This window comes from Pezoporus flaviventris, unplaced genomic scaffold (genome assembly GCF_033815535.1).
Source record: "Pezoporus flaviventris isolate CSIRO_AGI_PZ_B2104156 unplaced genomic scaffold, CSIRO_AGI_Pfla_v1 ptg000037l, whole genome shotgun sequence".
Lineage (NCBI taxonomy): Eukaryota > Metazoa > Chordata > Aves > Psittaciformes > Psittacidae > Pezoporus > Pezoporus flaviventris.
In genome coordinates, this window is record NW_026892585.1 from 966,533 (window position 1) to 988,853 (window position 22,321).

At 45.4% G+C, this 22,321-nt stretch overlaps 1 protein-coding gene across 25 annotated transcripts in view; it reads right to left on the minus strand.

The window, feature by feature from the left end:
* Window positions 1-243: 243 nt before the first annotated feature.
* ARPP21 (cAMP regulated phosphoprotein 21) overlaps window positions 244-22,321 on the minus strand; it is a 184,183-nt gene continuing 162,105 nt past the window's right edge. For all 25 annotated transcript variants that reach the window (XM_061464327.1, XM_061464329.1, XM_061464326.1 and 22 more), the window contains 2 exons: window positions 2,203-2,354; window positions 244-1,082 (listed from right to left, as the gene is read on the minus strand). In XM_061464327.1, coding sequence (XP_061320311.1) covers window positions 825-1,082; window positions 2,203-2,354 — 410 coding nt within the window. In that variant the 3' untranslated portion in view covers window positions 244-824. The remainder of the gene's footprint in view (window positions 1,083-2,202; window positions 2,355-22,321) is intronic.

The following is a 22,321-nucleotide window of genomic DNA, read 5'->3' on the forward strand; positions in this document are numbered from 1 at the left end:
ACAGCTCCTAGGGACTGGAAGAGCACAAACTTAGTTGAAGGTGATCTGGTACATGCTGCACTGAACACTTTTTTAGTGTCTACATTGCAGTGGTCTTAGCTCTTACGGTCCCGCACGCTGAGATGCAGGTACATCACCTTCTCACCAAACTCCTATCAGCCCAATAACCATTAATCCACAAGACAATGCAGAACCAAAGGGAAGTTCACTCACTCAGAAACAGAGAGGAGACCAAGCAGGTGGTAGAAACATGACCTTTCTCCATGAGGTCAAATAGCTTTATTGTGATTAAGCACTACAATACAGTATATATCCATAAAAAACCCTCTATAGTGTATATAAATTATTCCTTCCATTCAGTAATTCTTTTTTTTTTTAATTTCTTTTATTTTACCATTTCCATTACAGCTTTGGTACAATGTGATTTTCTTATATTTTTAAATACTTTTAGCTTCACAAACTCAACACAAAGTACAAAACTAATCCGAATCGGGGATATTACAATCTACACAGTGGTGTTCAGTGGTAGGAAAAAATCTTACCTCAATGAATTCATGTCACTAGCTAAGCTATAAAGGCATACCTAGCAGACATGACAAAAATATGCACCATTAACCAGCAAACATCTTTTTTTTTCATTTTTTTTTTCAAAATTTATTATATTTTTAGGTTTTTTACAGGTTTTTCCAGCAGCAAATCACTTGAGCATAGTCAGTACCTCTGTCCTCAACTGATTATCCTGTTGTGTTCCTCTTCGTTTGAAGGCCATGAGTTGTTAGTCAGGTAATGCACCACTACCCTCGTATATCCACACGGAGCCAGCGTCAGTACTTGACCTGCCAGCCTGCACTGTTAATGCTCGCACAGTTTGTCCTGCAGCTGGCAGAAATAACTGGAACGTTATTGGAGGGGCAGTGTGGGGCGATCAGCCGCAGGCTGTTCTGTGGGGCAGGAGGTATGACATTACAGTAGACAGGCATTCCAGTGGCTGTAAGTGTCCCTTGACCTGATTGATTAGGTAGCATGATTGGTTGTTGGTATGATTGTTGTGGCAATCCTTGAGAACCCTGGGTCATTGGCACCTAGGCAGGAATAAGGGACGTAGGAAACAAGAGTGATTACTAACCAAATTGACAGTAGGTCCCATGTATTCCCTTCTATTCCCTTCCTTCTAGCTGAGCTTCAGCGTACAAGATGCTCTGCCAAAAAGTGTCATTGTCTGCTGCTCAGAACTGGTCTCACCCCAAGGATTATGTTAGAGAAGGGCTCAGGAGAAATCCCTCTGCTACCTGGTCTGTCATGGTAGAGCTGAATATGGATTTCTGGGATCAGTGCAAGCAGAAGACTCAAGCCTGTTGTACCCAGGCCATCTAAAAGGTCTAAACCCTTTAACGCGGCCATCAACCTTTAAAACACATTTTCAATGTGGCAATCCTGAAGATGTAAGGGGGAAATTTTACCCACAAGCAAGTCCCCCATCTCCACCCGGGGTGCTGCAGTGTTTTCAGAGCAGCCGGGGGAAAGGCTGCTCAGCCAGTGCAGTCTGTTCAAATGAATTTGATGCCGTTTAGAGTCTTAAATTCCCAGAGGGAGCAGCAGGAAACACAAGCACAGGCTCCCGCTCACAGGTTCCTCACCTCACAGAAACCCGGTACAAAAGCTGGGTAAAAATCAAGCCACTGCCTTCCCTCTCCTCAACCCCAAACAACAGAATTCTATCTGGCTACAGGTTGTTATAGGAGGCACGGTGAGATCCTTGGCAGGACTCTCCCCATATGAATAACTCTTATTGGCTCAGGAAAGCCTCCAGCTTCATTACAGGAAACAATACTGCACTGGCAAAAAAAGAACCCCAACCAAAAACCCCACATCAAACCAACAGCGATGCTTTGTCTTTACTTCCTTTCAAATTCACTTTCTTCCCAGGAAGAAGCAGAACTCCTTCATCCTTTGTGATGCTCTACCTGCACTGCAGGCTGCAAGGAATAGTTCAGTTGAAGTATTCCCAGCTCGGAATGAAAACTGGGAGCAGTTGAAATACACAAACAGGAAGCAAAGAAACCAATTTCAGTTAGAAACTCATTTACCCAGCTGCCACACACTGCTCTAATGAAGTAATAAGACCATTCTGTGATATGAGAGCTTGATTCAATTAAGCACTCGCCAAGAAAAGCAGTCTTCCTTTAGGGCCCCCCCGAGTACCTGATAAGACGACATGGCTGGATACTGCACCATCATGCCTTGCACCTGATTCCCCTGTTGATTATTCATCAGGTTCTGGCTTTGGGGTGGCTGCTGCATTCCCATGAGACCCTGGAACCCCTGCTGCTGGTTCGGCAGGACAGGCTGGTAACCTGGAAGAAGATAAGGCATCTTCAAAGGTCCTGTTTGCTTCGAGGGGCAAGATTAGAACTGTCCCAAGGAACAGCACGTGAACCCATCATTTCTCCCCGCATTCATCAGAAAGTTGTTCTGTTCCTACTGAAGCGTTACTGGAAGTGAAAATGGAAGGGGAATAAGTAAGAGCTTATTTGGCCTTCACCAAGGCTTAATCTGGTAGTCTTCTTTCAGGCCACGTTTTTTCTCTTACCCTGTTACCTTTATGGTAACACAGCTCCCGGGCATCATGTAAACAGAGAAGGCTCTATTTAATCAAGGAGGACATCTGTATACTCATTGATTCCTATTTGGCAAGGGCTTTTTATACTATTAGAGAGCATTTCCCACCCTACTAGTTTTGTGTTTGGCAGAAGAGGAAAACCATCAACCGAGGAGTGTCTGGTCCTCCCCATTGCTTGCTGGGAACACTGCTGACACACAAATGACTGCGCAGGGATGAGAAGTTGGTGCTTCTGCTTCAACCTGAGACTGGCTCTGGGTCCAAAGTCACCACAACAGTGCAGGTTTTCTGCTTGCATAGGACTAAGTGGGAAATGGGCAAAGTCTGGATGATGGGGAGGGCAGGGTGATGTGCAAGTGAGGTAGGAGCATGGATGGGGAGGGCAGGGTGATGTGCGAGTGAGGCAGGAGCATGGATGGGAAATGAAGTTTGGGCAGTGAGCTGCTCAGCAGCGACACTCTCTAACCTGAGAATGGGCCTTGCTGGGTGGAATCGGGCTGGTCGGGGATGCTGCTACTTGGAGATGGGGGATTTTGCAGAAAAAGTCGGGAAAGGGGGAAAAGGGGGAAAAGGGAAAAGGAGGGAAGGGGGGGAAGAAGGGGGTAAAGAAAGGGGGGGTGAAGAAAGGGGGGGTGAAGAAAGGGGGGGTGAAGAAAGGGGGGTGAAGAAAGGGGGGGTGAAGAAAGGGGGGGTGAAGAAAGGGGGGGTGAAGAAAGGGGGGAAAGAAAGGGGGGAAAGAGGGGAAGGGAGGAAAGGGGGAAAGGGGGGAAAAGGGGGAAAGGGGGGAAAAGGGGGAAAGGGGGGGAAAGGGGGAAAAAAGGGGGAAAAAAGGGGGAAAGATTCCATCCTTGAAAAATGCAGCCAGGCACAGGCACTACAAGTCCATGAATAATTTCTCTCTAAGACATCCTGTGCCCTTTATTTTTTAGCACGCAGCAATGCAGCGCGCTGCTAGCCCTGTGGGGATGGTCTCAGAGCAAGCAAGTATCTGGCAAAGAAGAATTATCAGAAGGAGCAACGCTGTGTTGTGCTGTATGAAAAATGCATGTCACGTCCGCTCCGCTGATACTCATGACTACAGCACACAGCCCACTATACTGCACAAACTGGAGAGCATCACCTGGGTATTTCTTCATTGTGTAAGAAAAATAAAGTAAGGAATGCCTCTGTTTCTGCCAGCCCATTGGCAACTGACAGCTTCCCTTCCAAACCTCCCTGAGGCCAGAGGAATGTCAGGCATCTCTGGTCAATGTTTTGGCATTAAAGATGCTTTTCCTCGGGTATGAGATTAATGCCTCTGGTCAACTGAGCAGAAAAAAAGGATAAATTAATTCCACGAGTGATTAACTTGGCTGGGATATAGCATCAAACATCTCCCAAATGCACCAGATTATTATACATTCAGATTTGCTCTTTTCCTATGCACAAACACAGCGTCAGCAGCTTTTTTAGTCACAAAAATTACCAACATCAGAAGTGCTGTAACTGAGTTTCCAGAAGGCTTATGCAGCAATAATAAAATTACAAGTCCTCTTCTGCTCCTGTGCACCAATTATGGGGTGGGAGAGAAAGGACAGAAATAAAAGATTTAGCACTACTATTCTGGTATTTGCAAGACACAGTTTAAGCAGAGAGGAGTCAACTGACAGCAGAAGCAGCAACAGATAATTCATCTTGTGTCACATGTGCTCGTCAAAGCAAGTCCCAGATGTTGGAATGAACGGCTGACGGTGGGCCACGCATCAAGTGATGCTAAGTTGGGGGATGCAATCAAACATTGGATCTAGGCTTGCAGAGTTGGACCGTGATGCACAGGCCCAGGAGGACATTGCTAGAGTCAATCAGAGCGAAGTCCCTCTGTTACCTCTAGTAAATATGATTGCATTACCATGACTTTAGTGATAGAAACATCATCATGGTGTCATAGAGTGGTTTGGGTTGGAAGAGACCTTAAAGCTCATCCAGCTCCAACCCCCTGCCACAGGGCAGGGACCCCTTCCACTGGAGCAGCTTGCTCCAAGCCCCTGTGTCCAACCTGCCCTTGAACACTGCCAGGGATGGGGCAGCCACAGCTTCTCCGGGCACCATGTGCCAGCGCCTCAGCACCCTCGCAGGGAAGAGTTTTCAGTGCACAGCCCATAAGAAATCACTGTTCCCCCAGAATTACTAATCTTGTCCACACACAGTAGTTGCAATCCTCAAGTCAGCTCTGCCAAGCTTTTGACATGCGATCAGCCTTGGGAACTGACCACAGCACATGAAAAGCCATGCACTGCTGGGCAGAGGTGGGCATTTTGGAGCTGGACACTGGTGCCAGGAAACAAGTGAGAGCAGGAAGTGGCACCATGCTTTCTGCAGCAATAGTTTGCTTCATACTTGCTCTTTTGCTCATTAGCTTTCATACTACGTAAAGTGTAATCCTTAAAAGCCTCTTTACTGTCCCCTGAGAACATACATACGTGGGTTATTTTCTAATGGCAGTACACATCAGATGAACCACCCTATTACTGCAAGCTCCAGGGCCTCTTTACTGCAATTATGCCATCCTGCTCTATGTTATCTCTGCTACAAAGGAGGAGTTTTTAAATCAGGGCAAACATGAGAGACATTGTTAAACAACCAGAGGAACAAATCACGCACAGAATTTCAATGAATGCCTCTGAGGAAAAATGAGCCTTGGAATGCAGTCAAAATGGAAGATGCTGTCATTGCATCAAGGTAATTCTCTGAACCTTTGCAGCCTCTATCACCATGCCTACAGCCGGCTACCTTAAACATCCCAGGGGAGAAAGACCCACATATGCTTTAATTTCCTGAAGAGGCTATGGAGCTCAAAACCCAAAATGCAACAGTCTTGCATCTCTGCCAGTAACATCACTGTAGGCTGTCATTAAAGCAAGTCTGGTGCTGTGCTGGACACAGCATACAGCCTTCCCGAATGGCATATCCCTATTTGGAGGTGCTATTCCATTGCTCATTTTAGATTTGAAGCATATATTGGGAAGAGAGCTTTGCAGTATGTGCATCAGCACTCCAGGTAAAGAATAACCAGCACTGAGCTGATGAGTGTAGCAGCCTGGCACGAGTCCCTGCACTCCAGATCTTACTGTAGTCTGACCACTTGAACACAGCCCATGCATCTAAGCCCATGCAATGTAAATGCATAAATTCACAGTGGTTTTGATGCGATCTGACAGCTCACCTGCTTCCTTCCCACTTCACTCACTGCAGTGCTGGGAGCAGCCAAGCCATTGCCACCACCAAACCCCAAACACAGGTACCTCGGCCACACACTGCGGTGGTGTAGGCAAGCAAAGCCCAGTAGACGTTCTAAAGGGAAACCTCAGCACAGCTAACTGGGCTGGGTGCGATGCTGCATAGACCTGGCCATGCTCCTGCCCGCTCTGCCACCGCTGCAGTGACTTCCCAGTATAGACCAGCTCAGCCTCTTCTGTGACTGCGACCAGGAGCACCTTGAAGAGACTGAATCTGAGCTCCTATGGGAAAGCCAAGGGGAGCAAGCACCACTTCTTGGTGCAGATGCAAGGGAACACTCTGTGATGTGCTGAAACCAGTGGACCGGTAGGGTCTGCATCCAGTGCTGTGCTCGCTGCAAGGGTTTACATCTACAGAAGGCTCCCCAAAAGTGCTAAGGGCTGAGAAGAGAGCTAAACAAATGATCTGAGGTCCGAAAGCATGCCTTGTCCTGGGAGACATAATGAGCTCATTCTGCTCAATGTATTCAAAAGATGAAGAGGAATCTGCAGGCAGATACTTCTTGAACAGAACAGAAAATGCTGTAATATAATTAAATGGTTGGAAGTTAAAACTAGAGCTCTTCAGATTAGAAATAAAGCACAAAGTTTCAACGGACCCCGTAATTAACAAGGAGGCAATTTATCCAGAGAGGAAACATATTTGCTATCACCCAAACCCTCTAAAATGAGGATGGACAGCTTGCGAGAAGATATTCATCAGTTCAAGAGAAGTTCTGGGGATAAAGATATAATTAGAGAGCTGTGTCCAGTATTATTCAGAGCATTAAATTGTATGTTCCAGGCTTGAAATACTCATGAAAATGTTAGCCAGTTAGCTCTTAACACTCTTCTTATCATCGCCCAAGGAAAAGGACTAATCTTTCGCATGCGAGACGGGATCTTCTTCCCAGTCTCCTCCCTTTGGTGATGTACTGACAATGACACCCAATTCACTGCACAAGCAGGCAGTTCATCTCTGTCTGTGGAATATCTGTGCAGATTCCAAGGGCAAATTCTGTCCTATTTTAGTTTCCTCTGCCCTGGAGCAGTGCTCAGTAGGCTGAAGAATGCCATTGCTATCTATTCCTTTTTGCTAGGCTATCGTTTTCTTTACTTTTTGAAACAAGCTATGGGTAAAGTGTAAGAGGGGCTGGGTGTAAATTTTACTCCATAATCACAGAAACTTACAACCCCCATGCTAGTTACTAACCAGAAAAGAAACAATACTGTTAAAACTGTAAATCAGTCATGCATGTATCAGTAAGCATGGTAAAGCTCTTGGCAAGCCATTTGCTGAAAGCCCTGAGCTGGTCCATCCTAAAGTACTTGCAAAGCTTCACTTCCTAGGTGAGGCAGGCCTTACTAGGAAGGAAAAAACAAAGCAGTTCAGCAAGATCAAACACTGTATCTTAGAATCATAAAATAGAGCCATAGAATTGGTTAGGTTGGAAAAGACCCTTACGAGCATCAAATCCAACCGCTAACCCAGCACTGCCAAGTCCACCACTAAACCTTGGCTCTTAGCTCCACAAAGAACCTTTTGATTCTCAAACGGACCCTAAATGTTACCTGTAAAAGATGAGGAAGGGAGGCCATGCTAGGGAACTTTGAATTTAGGATAGTTGGCCAAGCTGTGGAAGGTGCATACTGCAATCCCTTCCCAGCAGGAATTTGAGGCAAGGGGTTTCCAGCAGCTGGAGCAAAGCATTCCAAGGGGTCCCTCATCTCACCTTCTACATGAGCAGCAGAATTGCCAGCTACAAAATACACTGCTCGCTCTAGAGAAGCAACGCTCCGGTGCATCGGGCTCAGGATTCAGTGTTCCGCGCTGGATTTGGGTGGCTGCTGAGGAAACGGGGGGGTTCATTGTGCGCTTGGGTCACTACCCAGGCAGTTTCACTGCAAACGATGGACTGAAAGCCTCACGGAAAGCATCAAATTAAGCTATAAATTGAAGCTGATTTTGACTGTAGCCTCACCCCACAGTGTCTGCAGTCTGGAAGGCTCCCACAGAAGATGTGCTAATTAATGTGTCCCTACTGGTGTGTTATTTCCTATGTGAGTCTGAAGATTTAAACCGCGTCTTGTGCAGCTGGAATCCAAACCACTTTGTCAACGATTCTGTAGTTTAAGCTTGGATCTCGCACCCAAGGCAGGCTGCAAACCCAATCTGCTGCAGTCGATCAATCCACTCCTACTGTGTCTGCTTCCTCACTGCAATGCACATAAAAACGTCTTGACCTGGTGAGACAGGCTTTGTGCTCCGTTTGAAGACATCACTTAGAATTTATGGGTGTGAACTGGATACCATGTGAGCTAGAATGACAAATACTCAATAGCTTAATGCTAAAAATCCATCCCTTTCCCCTCAAAACATGCAATTATTTTTCACATACACACAAAAGGAAACCCAAGAATACCCATGCCTGAAATAAGTCTTAAAAAGCAACAACGAAGTTGGAGGTATGAGGTGGCAGCACACAGCCTCCTTTCTTTCCCCACTGCACTCCGTAGGCTCAGACCCTCCAAACCAAAGGAAGCCTTTTCCCATAAGTGACTTACAGGCTGACTTCTTTCATTTCAGGCCAAAGAATGTCCCACCCCAGCAGTGCAGCCCCAGGGGAAAGCATGGGGCATTAACACCAGTTTTGTTCTCAGTATTTAAAACTAATGACATTTGATCTTTCAAGTTGGGTGAGATTCAGTTTTGCTGATGGCGCTCCAGTTACATTCCTGACAACACAGTCATATATTCCTACACTGATTACAGTGACGGTGCCTCGAACCATCTTCTGCAGAGCTGGGGTTATAAAACGGCAGGATTTTGAACTCGGAGCCTCAACATGTAACTGTTGCCAAAATTGAGCCCTCTGGTCCCCTAAATTTGCTGTAGCTTTGCTAAGAGCACATTCGTGCTTCCCAAACCTGGTACTAGATTGACAGCCACATCTGTTGGCAGACCCACAGAGCAAGAGCCATATTCAGCTGCATTAGGAACTCAGCACGATGTATATGCATCAGAGAGATGAGCCAGTAAGATTTGTGCTCACAAGAAGAAAAGTACTGGCTAGAAGACAGCTTGTCTGTCTTCCCCTCCCCTCTCTCCTTGGTTTACAAAGCTATAAATCCCACAAAAGCAATAGCACAAAAATATCTTCATCCAGCTCCAGAAGAAGAAACCAGATTGGGAAATTTGCTGCAATTTTGTGTTATTTCAGAGCGACCAGTTGTTGGATTTAGTAAAAACTGCTGATGGAAACGCTCTGATACACAATAGGTTTTGTGGTAGGTGATGGCTCTGAAATGCCCCATCTGGCTAGTTCTGCTGGAGCAGGATCTGTCTTCTCTTTGCCCCTCTTTGTCTTCTTCATTCATTCTCCCCCCAAAAGCCATAGGAAATCCTGGTTTTACTTGTTTTGCAACCCCACAGGCTGGCAGAAACCCAAAGCACAGAGCATCTGAAGCATGGATGGTTTCATGCGCTACTTGAGACAACACTGCCAACCGGGGGCACTTTCCTACTGCTAACAAAATGGGGAGAAAATGAGGGGAATAACCCACCCTCCCAGTTCAAAAGCTGCACAGGATCAAAGCCTCACAAAGCTGTTATAACTCTGCCTGCCCTATATAAACCAGAATAAGGTACACCTTCACAAAAGCTAAGAGAGGGTTGCTTTGTGCACAGATGTCTCCTCAAGAATAGTCACCACGTAAACCAAATGGCCTTCTCTGGGTGGTGGAGAGCCTCTTGTTACGGTGGTTTAGATTCTGCTCATGAGAAATGATGAAAGCAGCTACCTTCAGGGCAAACATACAAAATCAAGGATACAATGGCCTTAGGAATCGCACAGAGATGCATACCCACCCCTCCGTTACTTCACAACGGAAAAGAGTCGTTTTAAAACTCGCTACCAAGTAAAAAGGCTCAGACAAACAAGCAGCATGATTAAATTCTTTCATTATACACCTAATGAAATCACATACTGTAACACCTTCTGAGACTACAGTTTTAATTAAGGCAGGCTGGCATTTTGGCTTCCTCCCCCCCCCATGCCCATGTTCCGGGGGAACAGCAGGTAAGGTCAAACAAAAAGCTTATGTGATAAAACTGCGTGAGAGTGCTCCTGGGGGACCTGGCATTATTAACAAGAACAAGAAGAAGGGCACAGTTGAACAGTTCAAAAGATAAACGAGTGCGTTCAGTTTACTTTTCGCTATCAGCTGGAGAACTTGAGAGAGCTGTTATTTGACAAGAAATGTATATAAATAGGCAGCAAAAAGAGCTTGAAGGGATACGAATAAAGGAGATTCAAGGTTGGGGGAATGTTTTCCTTTGGTTTAAAATCTAGATCTATTCTTTTACTTCTCTGCACAAAGGATTTCCAAATTACAGGGACGGCTTTAAGAACAACATGCTTCTAGTAAGTGGCTTGATGCTGAAAATAAACCTGCTCTTGCTGACAACGTAAAACCGTATCATTACATGCCACTTTAATCACTTATTTCATCCCCTTTTCAATGCACTTTATGTTTTGAGGCCGCTGAGCACTGTGTTCCTGTTCTTCAGAAATTATGACACAAATTATTTGCTCTTCTCCTTGAAGATAAATCTGAGCTGAAGAGGGGCACCTCTTTCGGGCACGGTTTGGAGCTCACAGCTTCTGTAAGATTCAGAAAAGAAAATTCTATTTTTAAGACAAAATCCTTTTATCTCACTTCAGTAAAAATATTGAGGGAACAGCCAGCTGCAAGCCAAAATAATTGCAACACAATAATGCAGGCTCCATTACAGCAGCGTAATTCTGGTAAAGCAGCTGATCCAGGATCTTGGCACTTACCCAGACCCCTGGAGCCTGACTTAAATGCATTAACCCAAAGCATGTGCAGCTGTTTGGTAATCTGAGGCTTCTGCATTTTATTGGAGAGCAAAAAAAATAGCCCCTCAGCCAGCAAATGACACAGGTGATACAGAGACAGGAGGGAAGTATTTAAGCCTTTGAACTAAGTTAACCCATGGAGTGACGTGAACAGGCTGGGCAGCTATGGGGAGATGGCCTTTGGGAAGTGTTTCCCTTTGGCCAGCAAGAGGAGCAAGGGTTGACAGTGGAGCAGTGCATGCCCAAAGCTAGCTGAGGTGCCTGCAGGGAGGGTACTACAGGACCTGGAAACCATGGTTCTGAGAGGGGTGAAGCTGCTCCATCCCCACAGAGCTAAGCACTGAAGGCACGCACTGCAAGCTCTCACGCAGCTCTTGTGGCATCATGGAGGTCCCGAATAGCACTAGGCAAGACCCAAGTGCTTTGAGTCCCTGCCCACCAACCCTGGTGATGCTAATGAGAATCACCCATGGGCAGACAAACAGATCACCCTGGAGAATATGTGGGTTGCTCTTAATAGAGCTTTACTGCTTAAAGACCAAAACAGATGCAACTGGAGAAGAGAAGCTGCGTGGAGACCTCACAGCAGCCTTCCAGTATCTGAAGGGGGCCTATAGGGATGCTGGGGAGAGACTCTTCATTAGGGACTGCAGTGATAGGACAAGGGGTAACGGGTTCAAAGTGAAACAGGGGAAGTTTAGATTGGATATAAGGAAGAAGTTCTTTCCTGTTAGGGTGGTGAAGCACTGGAATGGGTTGCCCAGGGAGGTTGTGAATGCTCCATCCCTGGCAGTGTTCAAGACCAGGTTGGATGAGGCCTTGGGTGAGACGGTTTAGTGTGAGGTGTCCCTGCCCATGGCAGGGGGGTTGGAACTGGATGATCTTAAGGTCCTTTCCAACCCTAACTGTTCTATGATTCTGTGATTCTTCTTGTCTTTACCATGGACATCGACTGTTCTACTGCTGTAGTCTGCTGCAATTCCTCCTGATGGGATTTTTGAGAAGCTAATACACAACTAAACCACCAATGTAAAAACTTGTTAGTGGTGTTGGTGTTGACAGGAAGATTCCTTGAAAGCAAGATTCATTTGGCATGTGATGTGCTGTAGGTCTTGCCTCGGGTTGAAAAGTGGCCTCTAGAGAGATGCCCTTGCCAGCAAAACATTCCAGTTTTCATTTAGAATGACTATATAGCATTAAGTTCACTAATTCTGCTGAATTCAGAGACAAAGTACCCACACACTGTCGCAGAAAACCTGCGTTTTCTTTAAAGCTAAGATTTACAGTGAACTGGGATGAAAGGAAGCATACGAGTAACTATTTTATTACTATCCTTTTTGGAAAAACCAACCAAACCCAAACCAACACGTCTGGCTAAAGGCTGCACAAGCAAATGTCTCTTTTCTCATCCCTCTGCCCAGAAAAATCTACTCTGCAGAACTGCAAAACGTAACCTGGGTTAAAGATTTATTCATTTTCACATGGGATATTGTTCATGTGAAATGGTAACTTCCTGTAATTCAGGGCAGGAATATGAACACTGGAGCTGGGACAAATTTACACTTGGTATTAATTAAACCTCTGATTTAAACCAAAATGGCACTAATATAACTCTTGGCATGCAGACACATACACACACCTGTACCTGAATCAGTGGAAACGAGCACCACATATAATGTAGAGCTCAGAAAGTTCCATAGCAGCCTGTTCATTGGGATTGCTGAGCTCTAGCTAACCACCCACTTCATCAGTGGGATTCACAGCTCTCATTTCCAGCTTCAGGTACAGGCTCCTGCCCACATCCTATGCCCTGGAGGAAGGCTGCAGTGATGCACGGTTCACCGTGCTGTGTTACACTTTACTGAGGGCACAATAGGGTAAATAACTGTTTATTTAGTAGCACCATCAATTCCCACTAACAGTTTCTGCTTTTCACACTCGTAACCTAGGCTTCATTTCGTGGCTCAGCCCCAGAAAGAGTCTTCACAAACACATCACCAACTGGAAATACCACCTGCAAGAAAGGCACGGCTTCTGTGTACACCTATAGGTTAATGTACCACAATGCTGAGCAAAAGGACTTGTATTTGTTTCTTTACCTATAACATAAGGGCACAGCAAGTTATGGGCTGCATCCCCCAGCTAGAAGCGAACAGACGCAGGATGATACTGAAGCCAACAGGACTTTGATGGAGCATATGTCTGCCCATATGGGTCCAACTGCAAAAATCTCATCTTTTCCAAGTGTGCCCATGCAGAACGTAATCCAAAGACTATTGGGGTTAGCAATCAGCTTTAACTGGCTTTGTACCATATTAGGAGCACTCGCCTGTAACACAGCGATTACACTGGCCCCTATACAGCAGAGCCCTTAAGCATTTGCTTAACTTTAAAGCATATGATAACCAATATACCATCTGATAACCAATAAGCAATTTCTTGATTCAAGAGCAATGACTTGCAGGCTTGAATACACTTCTGGGCTGAGGCCAGGGAACTCAGCCCCTTAAAGGAGGATATCTCCAGTAGGAGAGATACCAGAACATTTATTCATAGTGCATTCTTAGCATCCTTTAAAAGGCTTCTGACAAACTCCTGACCAGGCAGGTAGCAACACACCTAAGGAAAGAGAGGCCCCATTCCAATAAAATTCAGTTCTACTCTTCTCAACTCTTCTTTTGCACAGTTACTCCTTAATTCACAAGCTGGAAAGTGGGACAAGATGGCACTGAACCTACATTCACACATGGCCCAATACACATCTATACGATTGTGTCTATGAAAGTGCCATTAGACTAAGCACTGGCTGTGCCCCAAGAGGTACTGCCAAGTAATAAGACAAATGGCAACCAGGGCTGAGTGTGCCCACTTCTGTGGCACAGGCACAGAGCGCTCCCAGTTGTGTTTGCCTTGCAATTAAAAAGCCTTCTTGTTTACTGGCAGACCCTAGTTTACTTCTCTTGTCTTGCTTAATTAAAAAGAGCTGTTAAAGAAATTGGGTTAGGACCTTTTCTTCTATTAAAGCAATCATCATCATCAAGACCTTCCATTCCCATTACCCCTAGAAGCACAAGGCAAAAGCAACGTCAGGTACATATGTACTTTGTGTCTCTGTTGGAGGCACCTACTCCATTCTGTATCACTGCAGAAATGCGAACACCAATTGCAATTGCGCCGTAGGTACAAAAGCAACATCCCCGGTCCTTTCCAACCCTAACCATTCTATGATTCTGTGATCACTGCACCAAACCTGGGCTGTACCTTCCAGCTAAAGCTTTTTCTTGGAAGGAGATGAACAGCAAACCCTACAGTTGTAGTCACCCCAGTACCTGGTTTGCTTCACCTGTGCCCAAATCCTTTATCTTACAAAGGAGGAAATAAGTGAGTAAAAGCCAAAAATGTCTGAAAAAGTACAAACTTTCCCTTTTGACATCGCAAATAGAATAGAACCAATTCCTAAAACCTCAACAAGTTTAATTTCCACTTTAAAAAACATTTTAAACGCAATGAAGCGGTTTAATTGTCCATAGGTAATGTAAAGCCTCTGTTTCATCTTTCAGTTTGCCTTTGGAGGGGGCAGGGAGAGAAGTCTCATTGCACAGGACTTTTAGGAGGCTCTGCTGTAATTGGCCAAGGAATCTGCAAAATAACTTGTTGATACAGTTTTATAAGGTCTTTTTATAAACCAGGAAGCTCAATCTGCAGAGCAAGCCTATCTCCACGTCCCAGACAGATGGATGCTCAACTCCTGCGTTGGGTGGGCAGAAGGATGCAAACATCTCATTCACAAAGGGAATGCCCTGAGGATGAAGACTTTCACCTTTGCCGTTTCTAAGAAGGGTTTAAGTGGCACTTTTGAAAGTGTGAGGGTTAACACCTGGAGACACCACAGAAGAAATGAACAGATACCAGCCCCACTGTCAGCAGCAAGCACCATGCTTTTCTGCAGAGCTGTGCCAAGACATCTTCACCCCAAGAGAGAAAAGGGAGGATTGAGTTGGCTTCCCAAGAGCCTGCTTGGTTTCTACATCGATCCCCAAGTCCCTGCTGAGTTGGTCAACAGCAGTGCCTGGGACACGGTCACCTCACCAGTCCCTGCCTCACTTGCACTAGGGGCAGTCTTTATGCGCACATGAGCAAGCCTGGAAGCAGAAGCACAGACAATGGATGTCAGATATTCAGCCAGAGCATGGTTTAACTCAGCTACATAGAAAAAAGCCCCTCTCTGCCCTCACTCATCCCCAGTTGCCACTGTAGAGCACATTAGCTGGAAAACTCCCACTATAGCTAGCCCAGTGTTATTGCTGCAGGGGTGTTTTGGTTAACCCAACCAGTGCACTAGCCCGAGAAGGCTGATCTGCCAAGGAAAAGTGTTTTATGCAGACCCCATAGCGTCAGTCCTGATGCCCTTACCTGTGCTCAAAGTCTCTGCAGCTGTAAATGATGCAAAATTCACTTCACGAGCAAAAATCTGAAGCACGGCACAAATGTAACGGTAGGGAAGTCTCCTGAATGCTTGGGCTCTGTATGCTGTGGGGCTCTCCAGGGTGATGCCTGCTACCAGGAATCACTGGGGGAGAGCTGCAGCAGAGCATTCACTGTCACACAACACACTTTTAATAGTTTGCAACCCTAACAGAGCTGTGTTTAGAGTCTTCATGGCCAAAGCTATCTACAAAGTCTGAACTCGTGCTGGATGCCAGCTAAGCATTCAGAGCTATGGAAAATGCACAATAAAGACCCTAAACATCTGGAGCTTTAAATGCAGCATAAGTACTGAAGATCAACCCGGGTGTGTGGCCAAGGCAGATTTGAGAGGCAGCAGCAGAACTTTTTCCTTGCATACATCATAAATTTTGATGGCTTTTTGCTTGCTTGGGACAGTGCAGACTGAGCGCATCACTTCTCCCTGCATATTAGTTTTCCCACCTGTAAAATAAGGTTTTGAGGGGGGACTTCTTTGTGAGACATTCTGAAACCTGGAACTGCTGAGAAGTGCTACGTGCTTCCTAGACAAAGGCAATGGAAAAACAACTGATCTCCAATACAATATATCATATGAAGAGACCTTTGAGGGCTGACTTTGCTAAGAGTTACATACAGAGCTTTGTGGAATTTTCTGTTGGATGAAGAACCCGAATTTGATCCAAGAAAGCACCTGCAAAGGTAGGGCTGAATTCCCAGAGCTCCAAAGTCTGCCAATGCTGGCAGAAAGGTGAGGAAGAGGGAGAGCATAGTAAGAGCCATTTGCCAGGGAACAAGTCTTAACTACAGGTCTCCCCAGCCAACAATACAAACGGGCATTTTAAAATGAACCTGGAAGGGTTTGCAAAGGCTTTGCAATGCTCACTAAAGGCAGCCGCCAGCTCCCCAGGCTCGGCAGAGGTGGGAGAGATGCCATCTGTGAAAGGAGCAGGTTGCTTAGTGGTTTTTCACAGGCTCCCAAGCATCCTGCACATTGGGTTCCTCTGATCCCATGGAACGATCCACGCATGTGGGCAGGAGTACGCATTCCTACACGTGCAATCGCTGAACTTCACACAGAGCCGTCATCCAAGCCGACCTTCGGCTAGAATACCTTCTCCTCGCTTCCGTGGTCTGGCTGGGGCAGCTGATTCCACACACTCCTTCTGGGGCTGCTCAAAGTCAAACTGCAAAGCAGCTGCCAAAAATGCCTCTCCCTGCACAATTTCCAACGCACGTCTCTGAAGTGAGGAGCCAATCTGCTGAAAACGCTAAAAATCACTGAAAAGAGAAAATCACAGGATCCGCAGGCACATCTGCAGAGCGCTCTTTAGCAGCTACCGCTCGTTCCGAGTGCAAACCTCCAGCACAAGCACTGGAACTGAAAAAGGACAGATGTAAGTCAGCCTTTTAGACTGCTCCTCATGACCAGGAACTCGGTCTGCTCCTATACACTTTCCTTACAGTAGAGCCACTGTTCAACTTCCCACAATTAGCATAACTTCTTCAAGCTAAAACCCACCAAATATATCTGCTGCAAATAAATAATTTTCTAATTATAAAGCCTGACTACTTTATAGACCGTCTTCTCATATTCTGGAATGAGCTATTGCATCAATTAAAAGAAAAGCTCTTTTTTTCCCCCATCATAGAAGAAGCCATGGCAAATTGGTTCATAAATATTCACTGGTATTTTAGGCATGGCCATAAAAAGGAGACATTTTACTGGCTGTCCTGGAAACAGCACATTTAATGTCGGAGCATCCCTGAGAAAGGAGAGCTGAGGAGAGGCTCTTGTTGCAAGCAGTAACAGCGAGGTCCTGAAGCAGCCGCAGGACATGCTCACACAGATCTACCACTGTTCCAGGAGAAGTAAAACAGGATGGATGAGCTTGTGTCTGCCCAGAGCTTACAGTGATGTTACCAGACACATGTATAGGGAGAGGCTGTGCTGACGGATGGGAGCAATCCCACCCAACACGCCTGGGACAGGGACAGCACAGTTGGTCCGTGCCCAGGAAAGTGGGTTTAGCTGTGCTAGGACACAACTTTCCCTCTCCTCAGGTCACCACATCCCAGCTCCGAGTCCTCATACCACGCATGCTCCTGGCTGTTTGCTGTAATTCAGGGGGAAGGACTCCTACAAGAAGGAATTAATCAGACCTTATGCACAATTAACTACTTGTGACTTCCCTGCTACGCTAATCCTGCAGGTCTCAGGTAAGAAGGCTCGTCTGCAAGTGCTTTCAGGATCTGAGAAGGTTCCTTACCTTAAATCCACACAAAGATCAGCTTGGTGGGCATACCGCACAGAACAGCAAAGAAACTCTATGAGGCAGGGATGCTCCTGCACCCCCCCGCTGTCCTACTCACTGCAGAGACTCTGAGCAGGACAGAGCCTACTATCACTATGTAGCTGCTCTTCCTGCTGCACAGAAGAGTGGGAGAGGAAATGACCTACAGAAACCCCCTACCCCAGCCTCATGAACTGCTTAAAAGAGTGAAAATTAACAAATCGAAAACCAACTGCAAGCGCTCTGAGAAATAATAATCACAGCTATAAACCACATCCCATAAAAATGCTCTCTTCTTTACAGAGCAAGGCAAAGTTTCCATTAAAACAAAATCAGGGCTGCTCAAATTTGTCTGACAAACTAAGTTATGACGCGTTAGAATCTACACGTATAAAAGTCCCGAACAGTATCAAGACTATAAAGCATGAAGATAACATATTGCTCCGCAAGTGATAAAACTGCTTGCAGTGACAGCTGTGATTTATTGGAGCAATTCAAATGCACTTTGTAAAGTATATTAGCTTTGCCTCTGCCCACAAAGGGCACGTTTTAGCAGGGTAGGCCATGCGGGTGATAAATTACACACCAGCAAGGACTGAAGGCAATTGGCAACACCAGATGCCCAAAGGCCCTGAATTGCTGCGATAATGTGGTTTTTGTGATAATACCTCGTGCAACGGCACCCGAGCACCTAAAGAAACACATCAAAGCTGTGTTTCTGTTGGCTTTTTTGGAAGATAACATGACAACGGTGAGAGTGGCTGGGACTCCCAGCTAATGCTGACACACAAAGCTATCACAAAGTGGCTCTGGAGCAAAGTTTGACACAGAGGGTCACAGTTTAGACATTACCTTTAAGGTGGAAGCTGCAAAATAACTGCCTTTGGCTTCTAGCTTGTAAGGCACAGAAACAAACCACAGGCTGTGGACCTACAGGCTATCAAACTACTGTAGACCTTGCCTGCTGCAACGTACCTGCTGCACCACTTTAACAGAACCAGTAAAGTGACCCAAGTGCTGCTGCACTTCAGTAGTGCTAATACCCAGAATGGGATGGGGACTTGGCCGTATTGCAGTCACCATGGCCATCCTGGCACCTGCATCACCAGTGCTGTGCAGGAAGTGCATTCCTGGGCACTCTTGTTCACTGGTCACACCAGTTCAAACCCATGCTAAGAGCCCGGCTTTTCCCGTGGCTCAGAGTAGCACTGGAAAAAGAGGACAGAAAAAGCACGATGCCCAAGTCTCCTCCCACAGCAAGATTTCACCACTATAAAAGCACAGAAAAATTACTTTATTTTAAGACACTTTGGGCTAAATTCTACTCTTTAATGTACCAGCAGAGACCAAGATTGACTTCAGAGTTAACGTGAACTTCAGAAGGTGTCCTTTGAAGAGAACATGCCCTGGACAGTGCCATGGAAAACCACAAGGCAGACTCTTCTCCTTGTGTTACCAGGGACAGTTTAACAAATAGTATCTGCCCTCAATTACAGTCCTCCCATTCTCACACATGAGGAAGTACATCTTTGTGTCTTTACAGCTCCTAAATTAAGAGCAACAAGAGAAATGAATGACCTGGTGTCATGGCTTAAGCCCAGTTGGCGACTCAGCCACGCAGCCTCTCGCTCACTCCCACCCGTTCTTCCCCCCACTCCTGGAGGGATGGAGAGAAGAAGGGAAAGAATGTGACTCCCACGGGTTGAGATAAGAGCTGTCCAGTAACTAAGGTATAACACAGACCACTGCTGCTGTCACCAGTAATAATAATGATAAGGGAAATAACAAAGGAAGAGAAGACAACCGCTCACCACCCACCAACCCATACCCAGCCCGACCGAGCCTCTCCTTTGGCAGCAGAGTGCAGGCCACAGTTTGCTTTTACTTGGAGGGGCGTCCAGTACACTTGGCACAGACTACCTCAGGAGAGGGTACTTCAAAGATCCAAAAGGTTACCTGGAAGGGCTAGGTCACTGCTTGGTCAGGCTGGGTATCGGTCGGTGGGTGGTGAGCAGCTGTATTCTCTCCCCTTGTTATTTCCATTATCATTATTATTATTGGTGGTAGCAGCAGTGGTTTAGTTTGAGTTGCCAACTGGGCTTAAACCATGCCACCTGGCCAATGCAGTTACATCTTGCTGTGGATTGGAAGGAGTTTATCAGCAATTAGACTGTAACTGGCTCATCTCCAAAAGGTAAAGAACACTTAACAAAGAGTTTGCTTCTGGTGGGCATTTTTAACTTCTATTTAATCCAAATACTCCCTTGAGAAGTGACAATGAGTATCTGTTTCTATGATACCCATTACCATATCACATAAGGACCTCAGAAATACTGCATATTATTATAGAATGAGTTCGTGTAACTTTTCAGAGTTTATGCCAGTAAATACCTGAGAATTGTGTTTCTATATTTAGCGTCTCCTTATGGAAAATGCTCCAGTGACACCGTGATGGTAACAGTACAAAACACCTATATACAGGTTAATGTTTTAAGAGTAAACTAGCTGAACGCTTTCTCCACAGGTGGAGAAGATGCAAAAAAAGGCAATACTTACTGGTTATTTTCCTAGTTTCCCTAAAGCAAAGAGCTCAGCATGGTTTTGAACCTGCCCCTTCATCTGTTTTTGCAGCTCTAATCTAATGATTAGATGAAAGCACCTTTTTTTCTTGGCTTGAAATTGTGGGTAGTGCAGATACAAGAGCACAGTGCGTGTTATCGCTTTCGCTTATTTATGGCTCTTCAGCACCATTCTTCTTCAAGAAACATTTGCAGGAATCGAATTGATTCTATGTTAAGTGTTATTCTTAATAGTTTTTTCATTGCTACCTAATGGAAATATGGATTCATCATTATTTTAAGCTTAATGCAGTGTAAAAGAATAAGTTTGGTACACTGTAATTACGATTTTTTTACAGCACTTAATAGACAAGGCAGAAATAGATTTCTGAAAGTAATGGAAAAGAATGGAGCATTTTGTTTTCTTCAGTAACAACAAGCTGAATATCAAAAGCTGTAACAAGGAAGTCACTCCTCCCCTTTGTTTTTCTTGTCTATACTCATCAGATTTACATTTGTCACTTATATAAAGGAACGTATTTGCAGCATCCTTCAATTCTACTGTACCAACAGACCAGAAATACATCTAAACTGGCTAAACTACCTCTGAGCAGGGGAGGGATTCTCCTCCCATAGCAGCAAATAGTAATTTCCACAGCCCCTGACTGAATTCAAAGACAGAAGAAATAAGAACACCCTTCCTTGTCCCATCACTTGCCTGTGCCTGTTGTCCTGAAGCAATGAATTAACCCTCAGAGCATTCCAGTGATGGAGGCAGTAAAACTGACCACAAGTTGCTTATTTCTACTCCTCCCACACCCTCTAACCCAGAACACATCCACTTTACCCCCTGTTTCCTGGAAAATTTAACTCTTTAATAGGTTCCAAATCTCGCTCCTTCCCAAACACCCATTTCTATGTTGCAGTGAGCGTGATGGACTGAAGAGTTCTTCACTCTTGCAATAAGAACACTAACCAGAGAGCATCATGCAAAGGAAAGGAGAAGAGGTGGTCTGCGCTCTTGCCATTTGCTCCTTGCTGCCTTCCTTTCCCCATTTTCTCCTTACTGCTCAGAAACTTGCTAAGGTACATAGGTCCCCTCACCTCCCTCCCTTTTCCCTAGGTGTTCAAGAATACTCAGCCATGGGTCTAGCAATGATGGCAACACAAACAACGTGTTCACATGAAAACTGGAAATACTCCATACATGCCAGGTTTCTTAGGGCTCTGAGGAAAACTGCAGCAGGATTCCCCAGGCCTAAGTCACTGGCTCTGGAAAGCTGCCATAAGAGAGTATATGAAAGGCATAAAAGCGAAGTATTTTACCACCTGCTTTGACAGCCTAGGAACTGTAAAGCATCTTTTGTAGTGCTGCCCTTCAAATGAAAGGAAAATTCCCCCCAATACATTCAATATTTCAGTTTCTGTTCTGTCAATATAAGTACCTTTTGTAACAAGAAGACAAAAGCTTCTCCATCTTTTTGGGGATCAGTATCATTTCTCAAGCAAGGACAACCGGTGTCTCTTTGTGAAGGCTCTATTTTAAAGTACTGCCAAAATACAAATACAAATACAATTCTAACTCAGTAGATGATAACCAGCTTTCCAGACCTAAGGCTGAAGTAGCCAGGATGGGAAACCTACATATACACTTGCATCATGCAGCATCCTTCTCTCTCAAGCCCTGCACGCAAATAAGGAATCTGATGGTGCAGGATGGCCTGTGCAGATGCATGTGTCCCAGAGGTCAGCTTACACCAGCAGAAGGTTAAGGATTGATGTAAAGAGAAGTTTCAGACTCCTTAAGACTCATTCCATGCTACCCCCACTCTTCCTCACTGTGATCAAGCAGTTTCACTACTGAAGGACCCTTCAGCAGGGAGCTGCAGTTGTTCCTAAAGCTAGGGATGCATGACTTGTAAGAAAAAGCCTGATAAATAAACCTGCAACAAACCACACATGGACATCTGTACAGAGACCAGCAAAAGTCACCCTTACCACCTTATTTCCAGTAACTGGGCTGTATGTGAATGAGATGCAATATTTAATTACCTAATAATCATATATGCTGCAACAGAGTTTGCCCTCCAGATTGCTGAAGTGCCCCACTCAGCAGGATTTCTAATCTTCGTATTTCCTATGATGCGAACCACAGGAGGACTTCAAAATGGTTTTGAGCCCGACAGCTTATAAAGACTTTACCTTGGCCCCTACACAGGTCTAGACACTGAAGCCTGACAAACCCCATGAG